This window comes from Galeopterus variegatus, unplaced genomic scaffold (assembly GCF_000696425.1).
Source record: "Galeopterus variegatus unplaced genomic scaffold, G_variegatus-3.0.2 Scaffold11130, whole genome shotgun sequence".
In the NCBI taxonomy this organism is placed as follows: domain Eukaryota; kingdom Metazoa; phylum Chordata; class Mammalia; order Dermoptera; family Cynocephalidae; genus Galeopterus; species Galeopterus variegatus.
This window is the reverse complement of record NW_007737241.1, coordinates 997-20,972: the sequence shown is the minus strand read 5'-3', so window position 1 is coordinate 20,972 and position 19,976 is coordinate 997. Positions and strand designations below refer to the sequence as shown.

Sequence of the window (19,976 nt, the reverse complement as noted above, 5' to 3'; positions counted from 1 at the left end):
CTTTAGAACTTCAGCTTTCTTGACTTAGGACATCTAAGATTTTTTTTCTCAACAGCCCAAATTAGTACGATTGTTTCTGTTTTGTTTTGGTTTTTGTGTTTCAAAATACCTCAAGATGATCAAATACTCTTCTTTTTAGAAATAGTTTTATTAATGTATAACTTATATATCGTAAAATTCACCCGCTGTATGTATGATTCAATAATTTTAGCAAACATATACTTGTACAACCAACAACATAATAAGTTTTAGCACATTTCCATACCTCCAAAAGTTCTCTTGGGCCTATTTGCAATTACTTGCCATTTCCACTCCCAGCCTTAGCAAACACTAAATCGGTTTTCTGAGTCATAATTTTGCCCTTTTCGACATTACATACAAATAATCTTTTTGAGGTTCATCCATGATGTACCATGTATCAGTACATCACTTATTTTTATTGACAAATAGTACTCCACTGTATGAATACACCATGTGTTATCTTTTCACCAGTAAATAAACATTTGGATTTTTTTCCATTTTGGAGTTATGCTATGATGAACACTCAAGTATGTCTTTATGTGAAGAAATGAGCTATGTTCTCATTTCTCTTGAGTAAATACCTAGAAGTAGAATAACTAGATCATATGGTAGGTAGAAATTTTACTTTTTGAGAAACTGCCAAACTGTTCTCTAAAGTGGCTGTAACATTCTACATTTCCACCAGCAATGTATAAGGGTTCAAATTTCTACACATCCTTGCTAATGCTTGGTATTGGCTATCTTTTAGATTACATCCATTCTGGTGGGTGTATAGTGGTATTTGATTCCTGTTGTAATTTACATTTCCCTAAAGACTAAATGATGTTGAGCATCTTTTCATGTGTTTATTATCCATTCTTATATCTTCAATAAAATGCCTATTCAAGTCTTTTGCCCATTTTTTAATTGGGTTGTTTATTTTCTTATTATTGAGTTGTAAGTGTTCTTTGTATATTCTGGAACCAAGCCCCTTACCTTTCCAGATATACTGTTTGCAAATATTTTCTCCCAATTTATGGCATGTATTTTCACTTTCTTAATGATGCCTTTTTGAAGTACAAACTTTTTTTCTTTTGATAAAATCCAATTTATCATTTTTTCTTATATGTGCTTTTGATGTTATAGCTAAGAACTCTTTGCCTAAACTAAATTCACAAAGATTTTTTTATGTTTTCTTTCATAGGCGTAATTATTACACGTAGGCCTATAATCCATTTTGAGTTAATTTTTTTGTTTCATGTGAGGTAAACTTGTAAGCTGATTTTGCTCTCAAGTGGATACCGAATTGTCCAAGCACTGTTTGTGGAAAAGACTACTCTTTCCCCATTAAATTGTCTCGGTAACTTTGCTAAAGATCAATTGATCATAACATAAAGGTTTATTTTGAGACTCTTAATTGTTTCATTGATATAATGGCTATCTTCATTCTAGAACCACGCTGTCTCAATTACTGCATCTTTGTAGTAACTTTTGAATCAGAAAGAGTTCTCCAATTTTGCTCTTGTTTTTCAAGAATGTTTTGGCTGTTCTGGCTCCTTTGAAATTCTACATGAATTTGAGGATCACTGTATTAATTTCTGTCAAAAAACATCCAGGATTTTGATAGGGATATCAATTTTGTAGTATTTATCTTAACAATATTAACTTTTCCAGTCTATGACCACACAATGTTTTCTCATTTAAGTTTTCTTTAATTTCTCTCAACAACATTTTGTAGTTTTCAATGTTCAAGTCCTGAATTTATTTTAACCTTACTCCTAGGCATTTTACTTTTTGATACTATTGTGAAGGCAACTATTTTCTTAATTTCATTTTTGGCTTGTTCATTGCAAATGTACAGAAATACAATTTATTTTTGTATATTAATCTCATATACTGTGACCTTGCTGAACTCGTTTATAAGCTCTAATAGTTTTTTAATGAATTCTTTAGCATTTTCTATATACCAGATCATGTAATCTTCAAAAAGAGATAGTCTTCTTTTCCAACCTAGATGCCTTTTATTTCATTTTCTTACCTAATTGACCTGGCTAGAACTTCACGCACAAGGTTGAATAGAAATGATGAGAGCAGACATCCTTATCTTTTCCCTGACAGTGACAGGGGGAAACGTTCAGTATTTCATCATTAAAAATGATGACAGCTGTGGGCTTTTGCATAGATGCCATTATAATGTTGAGGAAGTTCCCTTATATTACTAGTTTATGGAGAGTGTGTGTCATCAGTGTGTGCTGGATTTTGTCAAGTGCTTTTTCAGCATCTATTGAGATGATCATGTGGTTTTTGTACATTACTTTATTAATATATTAAAATACATTGATTTTCCGATGCAAAACTATCTTTGCATTAGAGGGATGATTCTCAATCTGTTAGAGTGTATAATCCTTTCTATATGTTGGTGGTTTCACTTTGCTAACATTTTGTTAACAATTTTTGCATCTATGTTCATAATGAATATTAGTCTATAGTTTTATTTTCTTGTAATGTCTTGTCTGGTTTTGATATTATGATAATATTATACTCATGGAATGAGTTAGGAAGTGCTCACTCTTCTATTTTCTAAAGTAGTTTTTCAGGAATTGGTATTATTTCTTCTTTAAATATTTAATAGAAACACCAGTTGAAGCCACCTGGGCCCAGGGTTTTTTTGGGTAAATATTTTTAGTTATTTTAGTTATGATGCCTAATTTTCAATTATTTTTTAAATTATATTCTTAATCATATTTTAAATTATATCTTCCTATAGATTCATGTTACCATTTGGTGTTCTTTCAGCCTCAAGGATTTCCTTTAGTATTTCTCATAAGGTAGGATGGGTAGCAATGAATCTCTTAATAAATATGTCTTTATTTCATCTTCATTTTGAAAGATACTTTGCTGGACATAAAATTCTTGGTTGACATGTCTTTTTTCTTTCAGAGCTTTATAAATGTTATTCCACTGCCTTCTGGCCTCCACTGCTTCAGATGAGAAGTTTACTGTTAATAATATTGGTTCTCCCCTGTATATGATAGATTTTGAGGGGATGAGGGGTGTGCTATCAAGATTGTCTTGATATGCCTTTCAACTGTTTGGCTACGTTGATGTATCTCAGTGTGTATCTCTTGGAATTTATCCTACATTATCCACTGAGCTTCATGAATGCTTACTGTTTTTCATAAACTTTGGAAGGCTTTTGGCCATTTTTTCTTCTAGTATTTTTTCCACCCTCTCTCTCTCCTCTCCTTATAGAATTTGCCTTACACATATGTTGGTATACCTAATGTTGTCCCAAAATTCCCTGAGGATCTCTTCACTTTGATTCAATCTTTTTGCTCTTTGCTCTTCATAAATTATTCATTCTATTGATCTATTGTCAAGTTCACTGACTTTTGTTCTTCTGCCAAATTGAATCTATTATTAAGCCATGCAAGTGAATTCATTTCAGTTACTGTACTCTTCAACTCCAGAATTTACATTTTGTTCTTCCTTAAAATTTCTGTCTCCTTTTTGAGAACATTTATTTGTTGGTACACTTTTATCATATTCTCTTTTAAGTATATAAACATGTTTTCCTTTAGTTCTCTCAACATATTTACAATTGTTCTTTGACATCTCTGGCCACCAAATTCAACACCTCAGAACATTCTGAAATGGTTTCTATGGACTATTTTTTCCCCTGAGTATATATCACACTTTCATGTCTAGTTTCGTTGAAAACTAGACATTTTAAGTAATATACTGTTAACAACTCTGGATTTGACTATTTTTCTCCTGAAGATTGCTATTGTTGCTTTTTGATTGTTTGTTTAGTGACTTGCCTAGGATAAACATGTGAAATCTGTGTCTCTTGTGGTGAGCAGCCACTGATAAACTCTCTGCACAGTTTATTTTATTCTTGTTTTGTTTTTTAACCTGGCTTCTAGTGGGCTGCCCTTTTGTCTGCATAGTTTAGTGGTTATATACTAATTGACAGAGTTTATGTTCAAACACCTCAAGTCAATAAGGTTTCTTTTTGTTTTTTAACCTGGCTTCTAGTGGGCTGCCCTTTTGTCTGCATAGTTTAGTGGTTATATAGTAATTGACAGAGTTTATGTTCAAACACCTCAAGTCAATAAGGTTTCTTCCCTTTTCTTTTGTGGGGAAAAAGGAGTAAGTTCAAAGTTCAGATTCTCCCTTTCCATTCTCCTGTGCACATGTGTATATCTTAAAGGTAGGGCAGAACTGTATATATAGCTTGGGCCCTCTCCAGTTTCCACTGCAAATGTGCATGCTCACCCTCAGCTAGGAATATTTTTGCCCAATCATGAGCACAATCTCAGGTTAAAAGACCCATTGACCCAATCTGCTTAGCCACTATCACCAAGGCAATGTCACCATTACTTCCACTGACAATGTCACCAGGTGTGGGTATCACCTTCTGCTGCAAATTGAGTGAACCCTCTTTGGCCCAGGCATAGCATATGCCAGTCCTCAGGTCCTGCCAGAGCTTGGGAGAACTTCCATAATGACCAAGGGAAGTGCGCAGGCAGCAATGGGGGCAATCTTAGGCAAAAATTCCACAGACTCTCAGTTCTTACCCAAATTTCAGCAGTTTTTCAAGCAGTTCTCATACTACTGTTTGCCTTTTGCCAATCTTTTAAAATGTTTGCCAACTTTAGATTGATTCTTTAGTTGATTCTTTTTTGTCAACTTTAGATTCATAGTTGCTTTTGGGGGAAACAATTTGCCAACCTTTTCATTCATCCATAGCCAGAGACAAATATTCTTAACAGAATTTCTTTTTGTCTCCCCAAGAACATACAAAAATGTAGAAATAGCTGCCCAGGAGGTTATATCAAAGTTATATTTTAACAGTAAGGTATGGGGAGATTATCATAGACTTTCTAATAACCTTTAGCACATTTCGGAGTTCTCAGGTGAATAAATACTAAGTCAGAATCTGAAGCAATTAATATACAGAGGTATTACTTCAATAGAAATATGTGCATTCTTGAATTTTCTCTACAAGTTTCATATCATGAAGTCTTCTTTGATCAGTCTGATTATGTTTAATATCCTTCTGGAGAATTTATGGACAAATGAGATTTCTCTAATCTACAGGAAAAAATTAAAAGTGTTCTCATTATGCTCTTGTTTTAACAGCAATTTCTCCAGTGTTAAAAAATTCCCAAGGACTTTTATAAGGTCTCATAAATAGGCATGCAAATGCAGTTAATTTATTGTTTTAGAAAACAAATACTCTCTTTCTTCTCTCTTGTATGATTGAGAGTACTGTACTTAACCATTCTATGCCTCTGTTCCCTCATCAGAAAAATGATGGGCTTGAACTAGAGGATCTAGAACTACATGAAATCTAGATTTCTGAAGCATGTTGGTCCTAGCAACAATGCTTATGAATAAATGGGTATTATTGCTAGAAAACACACTCATCCTGGTTTTTCAGTTTAGTGATGTTTTACTAAATCAAACTTTCTATTTAGGACTTATAAACAAATGTGTCTATGATAAAAAAAAAAGTTGGATAAGATTAAGAGCATAATCTGTGATTCTAAAGCTGAGTTTCTGAGTAATCTCTTTGGCAGGACATGTTGTTATCCGCTCTGTGAGTAGACATTCACTGTTTGAAGCAACGAGCCCTTTGATAGTTAGAAATTTTGGATTCTGTTCTATTTTTAAAAGCTACTATATCAGTATTCATCAACTGTTTGACACAGCCATTCATTTATTTTCAAAAAGGCTATTCTATAATCACACTTCCTTCCAGGAAGCCCAACAACTAAGTAGAAGTCTAAATTACTGATGGTAGTTATACAGGGACCTTCCTGTTGGTTAAGAAGCAGGATTAATTAAACTAATGTGCTAAATCGCAGACTAACAATTATGCAAAAAAGTGGTAAGAAATCTTATTTTATTTGTTTTTAGTGATTTTGCACCTTTAATAGAAAGCTAAGAAGGGTAAAACATACAAGAAAAGTATATTTTTTAGCAATGCTGATATAATTATTCTCTAACTGTAAGAAATATTGCTAATTTATATTAATAGAAATAATTCTAATTCAAAAATATTGATCGTTTATTAAAATAATTAATGAGGTATAAAAAAATTTCTCTTGTGGTGGCTAACTAATTAGGAGCCAATTAAGCATAACTTTTCAAAATGCTTCACAAAGAATATCCCATCTCTATGAAATAAATCCAATTTTTCCATTGAATATTTGCATACTTTTTGAATTATGTTAAGACTAAGAAATGTTTCATAATAATGGCTAAAATTCTTAGAATATTCATATATATTTAAAATTTGTTTTCACATACAATTCTACTGTTATTACAGCATCAAAATGGTTCTGAAACAATATTTAAAAACTGCATTATAATAAATTTTTGGGGGGGTTATAGCTGATATTGTTGGGGCAAATGAAAAGCCAATCTGGGTGCATTGCTGCAAGTTTTGGATCTCATGCAATACTAATGGAGCTTATACCTCTATATACTCTGGTGTGGTTCTGTTATTTAGTGGACCTAGTTTTTTAAAAATTTCTTTTGGAAACATATTGACTATACATTTTGTGGGGTATGCAGTTATATTTCAGTACACATATACAATGTGTGATGATCAAATAAGGGTACATAGCATATTCATCATTACAAAACTTAATTTCTTTGTGATGAAAAGCTTTTATTTCTTCTCTTCCGGCCATTTGACAACATGCAGTAAATTATTGTTAATTATAGATGCCTAGCTTGACTGTGCACCAATAGAACTTATTTTTCTTATCTAGCTGTTTTGGGTCAGTGGAGCTTAGTTTGACTTGATGTTTTTCCATAGATTTAGACATCAGATGTTACCAGGATTTGGATCCAAAGAAATGGAGATTTTGTAGAGAGGTTGTTTCACAATATCTGTAACAACCCAACAGGTTTCTATTGAATTACACACACAGACACACACATGCTTCAGAGGTGGGAAGAGTCCAGACTAACCAGGAAATCCTTAAAAACACAGGAAGTAATAATAACTACATGAAAATGACCCATTCTCCTCTGTAATCCAGAGATGAACTATAAATAGAGATGACAGCAACTATTTTATCTGTCATAATCTTAATCTGAAACAAACTGAAATACCTACGAACTCTAGGGAGTCAGTACGCAGTCATAGTTTAAGAAATAAAGTCAGTAATACTATTAATAACTGTCTGGAAATCTTAATCTGAAACTAAGTGAAATACCTATGAATTCTAGGGCCTTAGTATGCAGTCATAGCTTAAGAAATAAAGTCAGTAATACCATTAATAACTATCTGGAAATTCTGAGTCAAGGCATAGGAAAAGTAAATCTTGCTACAGAAAAGTATAATTTGTACTGTGAGATGGTATTGACTATGACGTTCAAGTTTCAGAATACTGTGGTGATTTCCTTTTAGCCAATAAACTGTTAATGAGTTTTAGATGTTTTTCATTCTATGTAGTGTAGTACACATGAGCATGATGCAGTTTATTAGATTTGATTATTTATTAGTTATTTCCTCACTAATCCTAATGACAGGGAAAAATTAAAAACTTTGGGAGTAAAAAAGTGATAAAATTGATCGCTTATTCATATAAATGTTACCCACCAAATTCCTTCAAACTATAGTATCTCTACCTACTTCTGTATATATGCATAAAAGTAAACAGACCTTTTCCTTGAATGAATACCGTGGAATCACTAAATGATCTTATCTCACTAAATTTCTTTTATCAACTAGGAATGGGGTAATAATGTGAAGAACTCATGAAGAAATTTGGGCATTTTAATAATTAATGATGAAAATCTATTTACATAATAACATTAATACAAATTACACATTCAATCACTTCAAGAAATGGGTTTCTGGGCCAACCCCGTGGCTCACTCGGGAGAGTGCGGCGCTGGGAGCAGCAGCAGCGTTCCCGCCGCGGGTTTGGATCCTATATAGGGATGGCCTGTGCGCTCACTGGCTGAGGCCGGTGCGGCTGACACCAAGCCAAGGGTTTCGATCCCCTTACCGGTCACACACACACAAAAAAACAAAACAAACAAACAAACAAACAAACAAACAAACAAAAAGAAATGGGTTTCTGAAAGAGTAAATGTATTAATCCCCATTGATATCTCATCCTCTTGTTTTCATTGTAGGAAAAGCACATATGAAACTGCAATATCTAAAATAAATTCACACATTTACTTGTATTCTAAGGATAAGCAATTCATTATCAAGATGGTAGAATAAGTTCAGGAAGAAATTCTCACTGCTCTGCCCCAAACACATAGTAATACTTAATAAAATACCAAGAAGACAAAGCTGTGCTCAAAAAAAGGAAAATATCCTATGGAATAAAAATATATTTTGTTTCTGTAAAATAATTAATTATGGAAGCTGGTAAATTATAAGGAGGCCTATTCTGTTGTTTAACATATATAATGGTTTTTCTCAGATCTATGGAATTTAGTTCTTAATTCAGTATAAAGCATTTTTGATCTGAGATTTATTTATTTATTTATTTATCTGAGATTTATTTTTTATCTTAGCAAACATCAATTTCCTGAATTTTTTTTAATGTAATTGATTTTTTTTATGCTGACTTTATATCCAGCAATTTTGATAAAATCTCTTATTTCTAATAAATTACATATAGATTATTTTCAATATTCTTTTTTTATTATTATACATATATATGGTGTAAAATGTTGATTTTCAATAATTGTGTAGAATGTGTGGTGGTTAAATCAATATAGTTAGCTTATTCACTATTACAATACGCAATTCTTACTGAAGCAGAAGAAAAAAGATAGGTAAAACTTCAAATAAAAATACTCTTAATTCTTGACATCAAAGACTTGCCAAAGCAAATTACATGCAAGAAAAAAAATTAAAACAAGAGACCCATGGATCAAATGTGTAGTGAACTAGATTTAAGTTGGAAAAAAAAATACGGAATAAACTGAACATTTTGGAAGAGACGAGAAATTTTGCCAAATTTAAAATAGTACAATTGTAATGTAAAGCTTTGCTTAAAACAGGCTGAACACAGAAGAGCCCCATTCTCATATAACCTGTTTAACCATATAATTTCTCTTCAACAATAATTTTCATGTACTTCAAATTTTGGTGACATACTCTAAATAAAGCACAAAATCAAAGGCCATTATATTTAATAAAAATTCTGGAACTTCAAATTGGAAAGAGTATATATTCTCTTTCTTTGTGAGCTTTTGATTACACTTGATTATTCAAGAATGATTTCATTTCAAATGGGCCACTAAGGTAAAGCAAGTATAACATCCAAATGAAGAGAAATTTAAGTCCCATGTGCAAAAGTTTGAGAACTTTGTGAGCTTTTGATTACACTTGATTATTCAAGAATGATTTCATTTCAAATGGGCCACTATGGTAAAGCAAGTATAACATCCAAATGAAGAGAAATTTAAGTCCCATGTGCAAAAGTTTGAGAATGTATGTGACCCAATTCAAATCTGATTAATTATCAACTAACTTAATATTAGTAAGTTTCCATGACTGTAATTAGACACTGTCCTATGTCTTTGTCTACTTATTTTACCTTCTCTCTTGTCATTATAGGAAGTGACTGCTCCTAAACTAATCTACTATTTCCACTGGATCCCATCTTCTTCTCTACTTAGAGACAGTATTCCAGCAATTCTTTCACTGTCTTCTGCCTCCATTTTTATCCCACTGTCCTTATTCACTCCCATCAGTATATGTATTATTTCTCTAATCTAAAAACAAAAACCAAAAACACTCCTCTTTACTTCACTACCCCATCCAGCTACTGCCCCATGCCTTTCATTTTCTTTACAGTGAAACTTATTGTTGTTGCCTAAGTGTTGCCTATATTTGTCTATATATTTGCCTACATTTCCAAATCTCTCCTCTCATTCTCCTTGGACTTTCTATTCTCTCCTATCCCCTAGAATCCCACTGAAAATGTTATATTAAGATTGCCATAACATTTGTATTGCCAAATCCATCAGTTATCAATCCTCATCTTCTCTGCCCCATTAGCAGCATTCAACTCAGCTGATCACTGTCTACTCCTTGAAATACTTTTTTCACTTGTCTTCCAGGATACTACATTTACAGTATTGCCTCTTACCTTCTGGCTACTCCCTCTCAGGATTCTTTGTTCAGTCTTCTTTTGCCATATCCACTTCATCAGCAAATCCTGCTGCCTCTAAACATGTCTAGAATCTGTTCAATGCTCATCACCTTTACTTCCACTGGGGTCTAAACCACCATCATCCTTAACCCAATTGTTGAACTAGCTTCCCATCTATTATATCTTCTCAGCTGATCATGGCCTACTCTGTAAAATATTTTCTTCACTTGCCATTCTATAGTCTATTCTCAGCACAACAGCCAGATTAATCCTGTTAAAACTTAGGTTAGATTATGTCACTTGACTGTTCAAAACCCTCCAACAGTTTCCAATCTAACTCAAAATCAATGCACAAGTCTGTACAATGGCCTACAAGGCTGTACAGGTGATGTGATCCCATTATCTCTCTGACCTCATCTCCTAATTCTCCCAATCGTTATCTTTCCACTTTATCTACACTGTTCTTTGTGCTATTGCTTGAACACATCAGGGCCTTTGTACCTAACTGCTTTTTCTGCCTGGCATGTTCTTCCCCCAGATAGACTTGTCACCTTCTCGCTGAGGCCTTTCCTGGCTAAAATCACAACCCTCATCCCTATTCCAAACCTGATATTTCTATTATCCTTCCCTGGCTTTATTTTTATCTTCAGCACTTATCAATCTAAAATATGTTATATTTAACTTATTCATCTTGTTATCATCTGTTTCCCTGACTAGAATTTAAACTCCACAATGGCACAGATTTTTGTGTTTTGTTCTCTATTGCTGGTGTATAATAGGCACTCAAAAATGTTTTCTAAATAAATGAATCAAACATTTATTTATGATAATATTGGGTTTAGGTCAGAACCATCTAAGTATAAAATGAGTTCAGGGGCTCTTGCTTCCACTGTCCTAGGAAATCCATGAAACTCTAGAAAAATCATCCATAAGTTTAAACACCTGCTGGGTTCTTGATCTGAGAAACTGAGTAGGCTCAGTACTTTAAACTAAATTGCCATGTTCCTTTCTCTTTCCCTCTCATCCCATTATAATCCTTTTTCTAAAGAGTAAGAGAAGGCCTTAACCTCAAGATAATCTAAAGCATTTTGGATCACCCTGCTCTAGTGCCCTATCCAGAGCTTTTGCTAGACAAGATCTCAAATGTTAAAGTCAGCCAGCTTTGAGCTGGTGACATTTAGCATGAAGGTATATCTTCCTTATTGCTTATGCATCTTTGTTTAACAAGGAATAGTACACCTTGATGTATGTGTGTATGTATGCTTACTTGCTTTGCTGTTGCTAATGAATTGCTGCATTTTACAATAAATATTCATTTTTAACCTTAAGTATATGAGGTTTTAGGCTATAAGTCCAAAAGAATTTTTGTAGAAAGTTTTTTTCATAACATTTTTCATTATGGTTTCCTATCTTTAGAGTAATAAGCCCAAGTGAGATATTTAACAAAGGAAATAAATATATTTCTTTAACCTGAAGCCAACACAGAGGGATCAGACAAGTTTTCATTTTCCTCATCAGTACTTTCATCATAGATTGCATCTCGGTCAGCAGTCATTTCAGAGTGGGTTGTAGCTTCCCTAGCAACAGAGAAAAGGAGAATTTTGAATCATTGGCTCACCCATGGCTATGTATCAAATTCACCAGTAATATATAGAAAATGTTCCTGGAAAAAGATTCTAACTAGACAAATATATTGAAATATATATGATTTAGATGAAGCCACTTTAAAGACAATATATTAACTCTCTTAGGAACAAATTTCTTTTTCACCTAATAATCTGAATGTTGTTTAGTGCTCACTATAATTCTTGAATTAATTTCTTATGACTTTTTCTTCTTTCAAAATACTATTCTACCAAATTATCTCTGTGGGTCACAGAATGTTTAGTGTTTTACTAGTCTCAAAGAAGTTCTGCATTTTATTTGATCTCCTCAAAACCCTGAGATGGGTACCTTTGTCTTTGTTAAGAGGATAAAGTAAGGCACAGAGAGTTTAAAGGACTTGCCCAAAGCCATATACTAACAGATATAAGTGCCAGACCAGCACCTGAACTAGGACCAGCTGACATCAAATGTTATGTTTCTTATACTATGTCATTGATAAACCTGTGCTTCTTTTTGATTCATAGCAATAGATCCAAACCTGTATCTGCTAATGCCTAAAAAAATTATATTTAAACAAAGCCATACCAGCCACTTGTCACCTATGATTCTTCCTTAACAATCAAGTACACATCCATTCTCAGAGAAAACTTGACAGGTGGATGAGAGAGAGATCCACACCCTAATCAGATAAAATAATGCTTCTGAGAATTAAGCATTAAACATTTCATTTTAAAGTTAACCACTGCTTAGTCGTCAAGACTATTATATATGTGCATCCAACTCTGTAGTTTTACACTTCAAAGGTATTTTTAATTAATGTGTTTATTTCTTAGTGATGTCTAAGAATTAAACAAGTAATATTTAGATAAGTCCCATGCCAGTTTCTGATTTAAGTGGCACTCCTTCAGCTACTACACAGTGGCCTGCAGGGACCCAGTTGGACAGGCATGAAGAGATAATGTTGAGAATTCTCTAGTCCACTACATCCCTGTCTAACAGCAGAGCATCCAATCTCAGACTATCAAATGTTTTCATATTACTAAAAAGTTGGCAAGTCATTTTCATTAAGTTTGGGAAGAAATTTCACTTAAATTTATGCGTCAGTCGTCCAAAAGCAGAAAGGCTAAAATACCTTTCATGTTCAGTGTTCTTTTCTAGTTCTTGAACTTCATTTAACAATTTATGTAAGCTTCTGATCTTTGTTTTTTTCTCATTCAATACGAGAATAAATCGTTTGTAAAGGTCAGTCTCCAAAGCTTCCTTAGCACTCACACATTTTTCCAATCTAAAAAATAAATAAACACACAAATTAATAAATCAGTCTTTGTTAGCATTATTATTCATTCTAATACTCAAGAAGATTTCAAGAAAAATACAATTTAAAATAATTTTTACATATTCTTTGATTTACTAAAAAATTTTATACAGTTAAATAATTAGAAATGATTGGTTATTAATGTTAGTAGCTTATGTACTTAAAGATCAAAATTGAAAACTCATATAAACAAAACTTTAAAAAATCGAAATGTCTAAATGTAATAATTTATTCTATTCACATCTATGGTTTATTTACAAAAGAATGTTTTTATGACAGAAATTTCAATATAGTAATTACAAGAGTAAATGAAGCCTATATTTCCTCAGTACCTTGTTACTATTACTATAATAGAAATCATGATTTTCGTGATTAAGTTATATACCTAATCTGTTTGAGTACCCTACTAGACTATGAACTGTTCCACAACGAAAACATGACTTATTTTACTTAATTATATCCTTATAACTCAGTACCTCACATATACACAGATACACATACGAACACATATATAATGAATGAAAGTATCCTACTTGATATTTCCAAAGAGAGATTAATGAAACAGCAAATGTGAAATATGACATATCTTCTATTTTAGATATGTAAGATAAAACTTATAAAATTCTCTATTATTTATAATTCTTCCTACAATGCTAAAATGAGCTAACGTGATTCTATTTATTTTAATCTCTCAAGATATATATAAAGTAGAAAAAATAAACTAGCTAATATGTACACATACACACACCATGAACAAACCTCTATTTTATAGATTCAAATACAAATTATTTCATGTATTCTTTTAAATAGTCTAGTTCTGCATAGTTTTCTGTTTACCATCCTGTTTATTTATATTTCCTTTGTTCTATATAGGTTTTCTAGTATTTTCATATTTTACACACACACACACACACACACACACACACACACACACACACTACTTCAAAAAGTTTGTGGAAAAATGAAATTGAAAGACAATACAAATATTTCCATGAACTTTTCGAAGACCCTTTGTACATCAGTTGCAATATATATGAGGGGTCTTCGAAAAGTTCATGGAAAGATTCTTTTAAATCTGTTTTTCCATGAATTTTTTGAAGTGCCCTCGTGTGAATGTGTGTGTGTGTGTGTACACATATATACACACATTTATATATATTTCAGTGAAATGACTGAAAGCTAAAATTTCAAAATTTGATTTCTTTCATGTATTTGTCCTTATGTTTGTACCTATCTAGAGATGCAGAGAATTAAGTCCTCTCATAGGATGAAGAGCAACATATGGCAATATATTTTCTGGGAACAATTCCATCAAATTCTTACAGCATAGTCTTTTCCAAGGCTGTGAACTCCATGAGGGCAGTCAGCATGGGTGTTTTATTGGCTACTTTATCCTCAGTGCTTAGCACAGTGTTTGGAATTCCACAGATGTTTAGTAGGTATTTATTAGATAAATGAATAAAGTTGAGTTATATGAACATCTTTTTGTTGTTGTTATTCCAGCTTTACTGCTAATTTATTATGTCTCCAATGACGCTTTATTTTTTCTTTTCAAAATTCTGTTCTGCAGCTTCCTTGGCCCTTTTTGTACGGATGCTGAAGAGCCAGGCATTGGCACAGGCCCTGTGAACACTAACTAACTCTTTGAAGTTCTCCTCCTCCTAGGTGAAGACTCTGCCTTTCTCTTTCCTGTAGACATTCCATATGGCTACTGATCCTGCCAGCTGGGTGCCAATTTGAGTTCTTTAGCAGAGCTGTCTCACTTCTTGGAGGCCAAGGGCCTCTTGGGGATGAGGGTGAGCATGGAATGGTACTCCTTCAGCTACTGCACACTGGCCTGCAGGGACCCAGTGGACTTATTCTGCCTCCTTGTATCTACAGAGATGCCAGTGGTCCAGGCCCCTTCTTGTGGATGTGAGCCACCTTAACTATTCTAAGTTCAAGCCACTGACAGCTTGTCCTTTGGTGTGATAAATCACTATGAGGCATCTGGGTTCAGACGTGGGGTGCTGGGCCATGCGCAGTGCAAGGCAAAGCTCAAACTGGATAAATCACAAATAATATGAAACAGTAGAGGTCTAATGACACTTCATTGTTTCAACAGTGACTACAACAATAGAACAGTAATGCTAAGTTTAATCAGTAACCTAGGACTGAGGTATCTAGGACCTTGGCCCAAAGGATAGCAATTACAAAAAAAAAATAAATGGATAAAAACCAAATACAGAAAAATATTGAATACTCAAAATACAATATTTCTGGGTGTGAAAATAATCTGAGAATAACATGTCAAAAACAATAACAAAAATAAGAGCAAAATCAAAGGAATTTCATGCAGCAATACCACAAATATAACAATAGATACATAAATACGAACATATGGAACTTAGTAACAGTGCAATAATCCTTATATTAACAATCAGTTTTGGCCAAATTTATATCCAAGTCAGGGTTGCATAGCAAAAGAAAATCTGAATAGAGTTAGGAGGACAGAACGCTAAAAAGAACTGGAAAAGAAAGCAGTGATAAAGAGACTTAATAAGCTTTTAAGTACTGGAGATAAGTACTGGAGAAGATGGTGAACAGCTGTTCCTTGTTTCCTTCTGATGACAGAACAAGAGGAAATGGCCTTCAACTGTACCATGAAGGATTCAGATTACCGATAGATGGAAGAAAGAATTTTCTGACTGTGACTGTTCTTAAACATTGTAATGGTCTACCAGGGAGAGATGAAGATACCTCCTGAGGTCTTCAAAAACAAGACTGAATGCATTTGGACATAATGTGATTGTATCCTGAAGGCAGAGAGATGAAGTGGAAGAGCTTTCAAGGCCTTTGAATAGATGAAGATACCTCCTGAGGTCTTCAAAAACAAGACTGAATGCATTTGGACATAATGTGATTCTATCCTGAAGGCAGAGAGATGAAGTGGAAGAGCTTTCAAGGCCTTTGAATGATTCCCTGAGCGTCAACCCAATTCACTGAAAACTGCCTTTAATTATGGGTTTAATAACTATAACTCAGAATAAGGCCAGAGAATTTCTAAACTGAGGTCTGAGTGCAAACAAAAGATCTATTCAGTAACATGGAACTTAAGAATTGTTATTTGAAATTAAGTAGGAAAACTCGGTGAAATAAATATAGCTAGTAACCTGATGATTCACATACAAATTTCCTAATGTTTCCTTCTTTATCTAAATCATACAAATTAAATTAATCGAGTAATGTCACTTGTTCATAATGCAGCCAAGACCAAAATTAGTAAGCAGTAACTGAAAAATAACGGCAAATATGTATGTCAAAAGTTACCCATTAAAGCTCCCTCTTTTTACTCATACTGTAGTATGTAATTCCTCATTCCTCATCCAAGCCTTGTTTATTCCCCACTGTCATCCCAAATGGAAACAGCTTTATACTTGGCTCTGATCATAATAGTGATACGTATTTAAGTACTAAAATATATGCAAAAAAAAATCTTCAAAAAGTAAAGGAAACCTTAATCTACAATTCTAAACATATACTATTAACATTTAACTTTCTCCTTCTAGACATTCTCTATATAAACATATATTTTGCACAGTGGGGTATTACTCATATTTTTGATAATGCACATGTCTCCCCTTACTATATCATACACATGTTCCATGTGAATGAGGACATGTGTACTTGATGGTATTTGGCTTGTGTGATATCCTATTGTGCATTAAATATATTTTGCGCCCATCTATCATAGCTTCTAGGAGAACTCCCATTCCTTACTTTGTGCCACACCCTATCTTCAAACACCCTCCCATCTCCACATACAGTCTGGAATGATGACGGGGAAGAAATGATTGTGTCATAGATGAACACTGACACAACAGTAATCAGAGGCTGCCCCCAAAACTGAACTGTGGCCAAGCCTAACATCATGGCTCTGACTCCAATCATTCTCTACTTTCTGCGTCTCCAGTTTCCTACCTTGTTATGCTCAAGTTCTATTTCTAATCTCACTAAAGGCTCTTAATCAGTACTACTACCTTATGGAAGCTGAAGCTATAAATCCTCTGCTCATTTTCCAGTATACTAAGGCTCTAGTGAGGGAACACTAACAAAGTACTGCTTAGCCATGACAAAGATGTATTTACAGCTCCAAACAGGAGAAAAACCAAATGTGGGAAATATATAAAGCTACTAATCTAACATCTGGTATACAATTAAGAGCCTAGAATTCTCTGCAGTGAACTGTTTTTCCTCTCAGTTCATGGGGCCACCCCAATGGAACACATCTTTAGCCCCTAAAGAAGATGTGTGATCCAGTATTAAAGAATGGCTGGATGGTGATAATGCAGGTGACAGGATACATGACTGTGCTTTAGATCAAACAGGAAATCTCTCACCACAATAAGACAAAAGCACTTTCTGGATAGTTCAAAATAGGAAATCCAGCATCTGAGAGCCACATATTATATGTACCCCTCACACACACTGTTTTACAGTGCAGGGTGTGTTTGTCTCAACTGCCTCATCTCCATTCCCTGCTGCTTTCAATTCTATGGGAGTGGTGTTGAATACTGATGAGATAATACCTCTCTCAACCTCTGGCAGACATTTTAAAGTAATTTGTTCAAGTACCAAGTCCCTAGTCTGCATTTTTGTGAGCAATTTGCAGATCAAATTTCCTATCATACTGAGGGTATTTTGAGTTTTAAATATAATGGCTTATCATGATCACAGCACATCTCCTTTAATTTGATTTATTTCACATATAATATAGAAAAACACACCCAAACTACAGATACAGGTCCAAAAAAATGCTATGTAGCATAGATATTTAATACTGATTCATACTGAAATGAGTAAAACACAAGTTAAAGAAAAAAATTAACTTATTTTTTTGCATGGTTTCCTAATGCTTACATGTTTTGATTTGATCTCATTTTTATATTTATATAAAATTACATATATATAATTGATAATTAATTTAGAGCTAAAAGAGAACAAGATAGACATTTTCTTAATATAATAACTGACAGCCAAGTATATCCACGTGTTAGGAACTTAATTTTACATGTCTTACGGTAATTAATAAATATAACTGAAGGTACAGAAAAGTAACTTCTTTTAGCCAACATCATTTTCACATGCATACATTGACAGTGGTAAAACTCTTCACAATTTTTCATGTACTCTCCCACATCTTTTTTTGTTTTGTTTAATTTAATTTTGTTGTTTGTTTGTTTTTTCTCATATCTCTATTAATGCCCACCCAGAACAATCACAATGGTTGCTCTAAAATGACCCTAAGTAGGATAAATGTTCTTATGCTTTAGAGCCATTAGTTTAAATGAAAGATAAAAATATCTACTGAGTGTACTGGTTGTAACAATAATTATTATCATTATTATATGCATTCTACATTATTTCAGACATTATAAAATATATATATATATATACATAAGTACAAAGATATGCATATTATATATGACTCTGTGGAGATATAAATGTTCACAAGACATACTTTATTTCCATCAAACATTTTTACATAATAGAGTAATACAGGTTACATACTAGACCAGCCTAGGTTATGATTTAGTTGAGAAAGTCAATTGAGAAGATAAGTGACTTTCTCCTTCATCTTTTAAAAAATTAGAGACAAGAAAAAAAAAAAAAAAAAAAAAAAGAAAGACAAAGCCAGGAATAAAAGGCTTCCAAATGTCTTACCCAGTAGCCACAATTACCTCACCTTTTAAAAATGCTTGTAGAATGAATTTTCAATCAAGAGAAATAAGTCTTTATTAGGAGCCAAACACACATCATTTGAAATTAGAAATAACTGTCATTCATTGATTCCAAATAAAAAATCAATTATGCTTATTTATATTTCATGTCTCTTTTTTATTCATCATTAGTCCTACAATTTAAGTTGAATTAATCCTTATAAATATCCACCCCCTAAATTTTTTGATATTAATGTGTTGTGATCCTCAATGTCCAATTACTCCTTATTGTTTATAAGTTTGTTGGAGACACCAAATACTAATGACCTAAAAGTGTTAATGCACTCCTATAATACCCAATAGTGACTAAAAATTTGGCTTAATCAGATTAAGGTATAATTAATAATAGACTTTACTTTAAAATAGGCTACTCTACGTATATTATAAATTTACAAATCATTGGCTTACTGCTACAATATAAAGAGGGTACAATGTTTTTATAATGCAAGCCCATGTGTACATACCGTTCTTGAATATCATTCCAATCTCTAAGAAGCCTTTGATTTTCTTTCTGTAGGTGCTCGTTTTTGGCTTGGTTTTCTGCTACGGTATCCAGACAGTAACAAATAAGTTCTCTAACAACCTCAGTTGAGCTTGCAACTTTCTCTAGGTTGAAGGAACCAAGTCTGAACTAAAATGAAAAGAAAACATGTTTAGTTTTAGGATAATATCAGACTGAGCAGTCTAGTATTAAACATACACAATTTCTACTGAGGAGAAAAAAAGTTTAAAATTCAAACACAATGCATTAGAGCATGCTTTGGGACCTAGGCAGGAGCCAGGGGCAGTACCCCCCACCTGGAAGTAGGCAAGAAGCATGATGAAATTCTGCTGGGTGGCCTACCCCAGACACTGCCATAGCCACAGCTGCTGCAAATTTGTGAAAAAAGTGCTGCGGGCCCACCAGACACCTGACTGCACTGACTCAAGGAGTATCACCAGTGGAGACTGGAAAAAGAAGAGGGTATCTCTCTCCTCAAAGCCCTCTCCAGAGTAGTAGAAGAAGCAACTGCTCTACCAGATGACCAGACATCAACAGAAAGATAATAGAAACATGAAAATCCAAGAAAATATGATACCAGGAAGAATACAGTAATTCTCAAACACCAGAGCAGGAAACTCTTGAAGTGACTGAAAAGGAATTCTGAGCAA

The 19,976-nt window shown here is 33.5% G+C and overlaps 1 protein-coding gene across 1 annotated transcript; it reads right to left on the bottom strand.

Annotated features, from left to right (window-relative positions):
• Window positions 1–11,610: 11,610 nt before the first annotated feature.
• XRCC4 (X-ray repair complementing defective repair in Chinese hamster cells 4) lies at window positions 11,611–19,455 on the bottom strand (the record flags this gene model as incomplete). Its single annotated transcript, XM_008594604.1, has 3 exons — window positions 11,611–11,722; window positions 12,883–13,035; window positions 19,289–19,455. Coding segments are annotated over 3 exons (432 nt in total), but the record flags the coding sequence as incomplete, so codon positions are not given.
• Window positions 19,456–19,976: the final 521 nt, after the last annotated feature.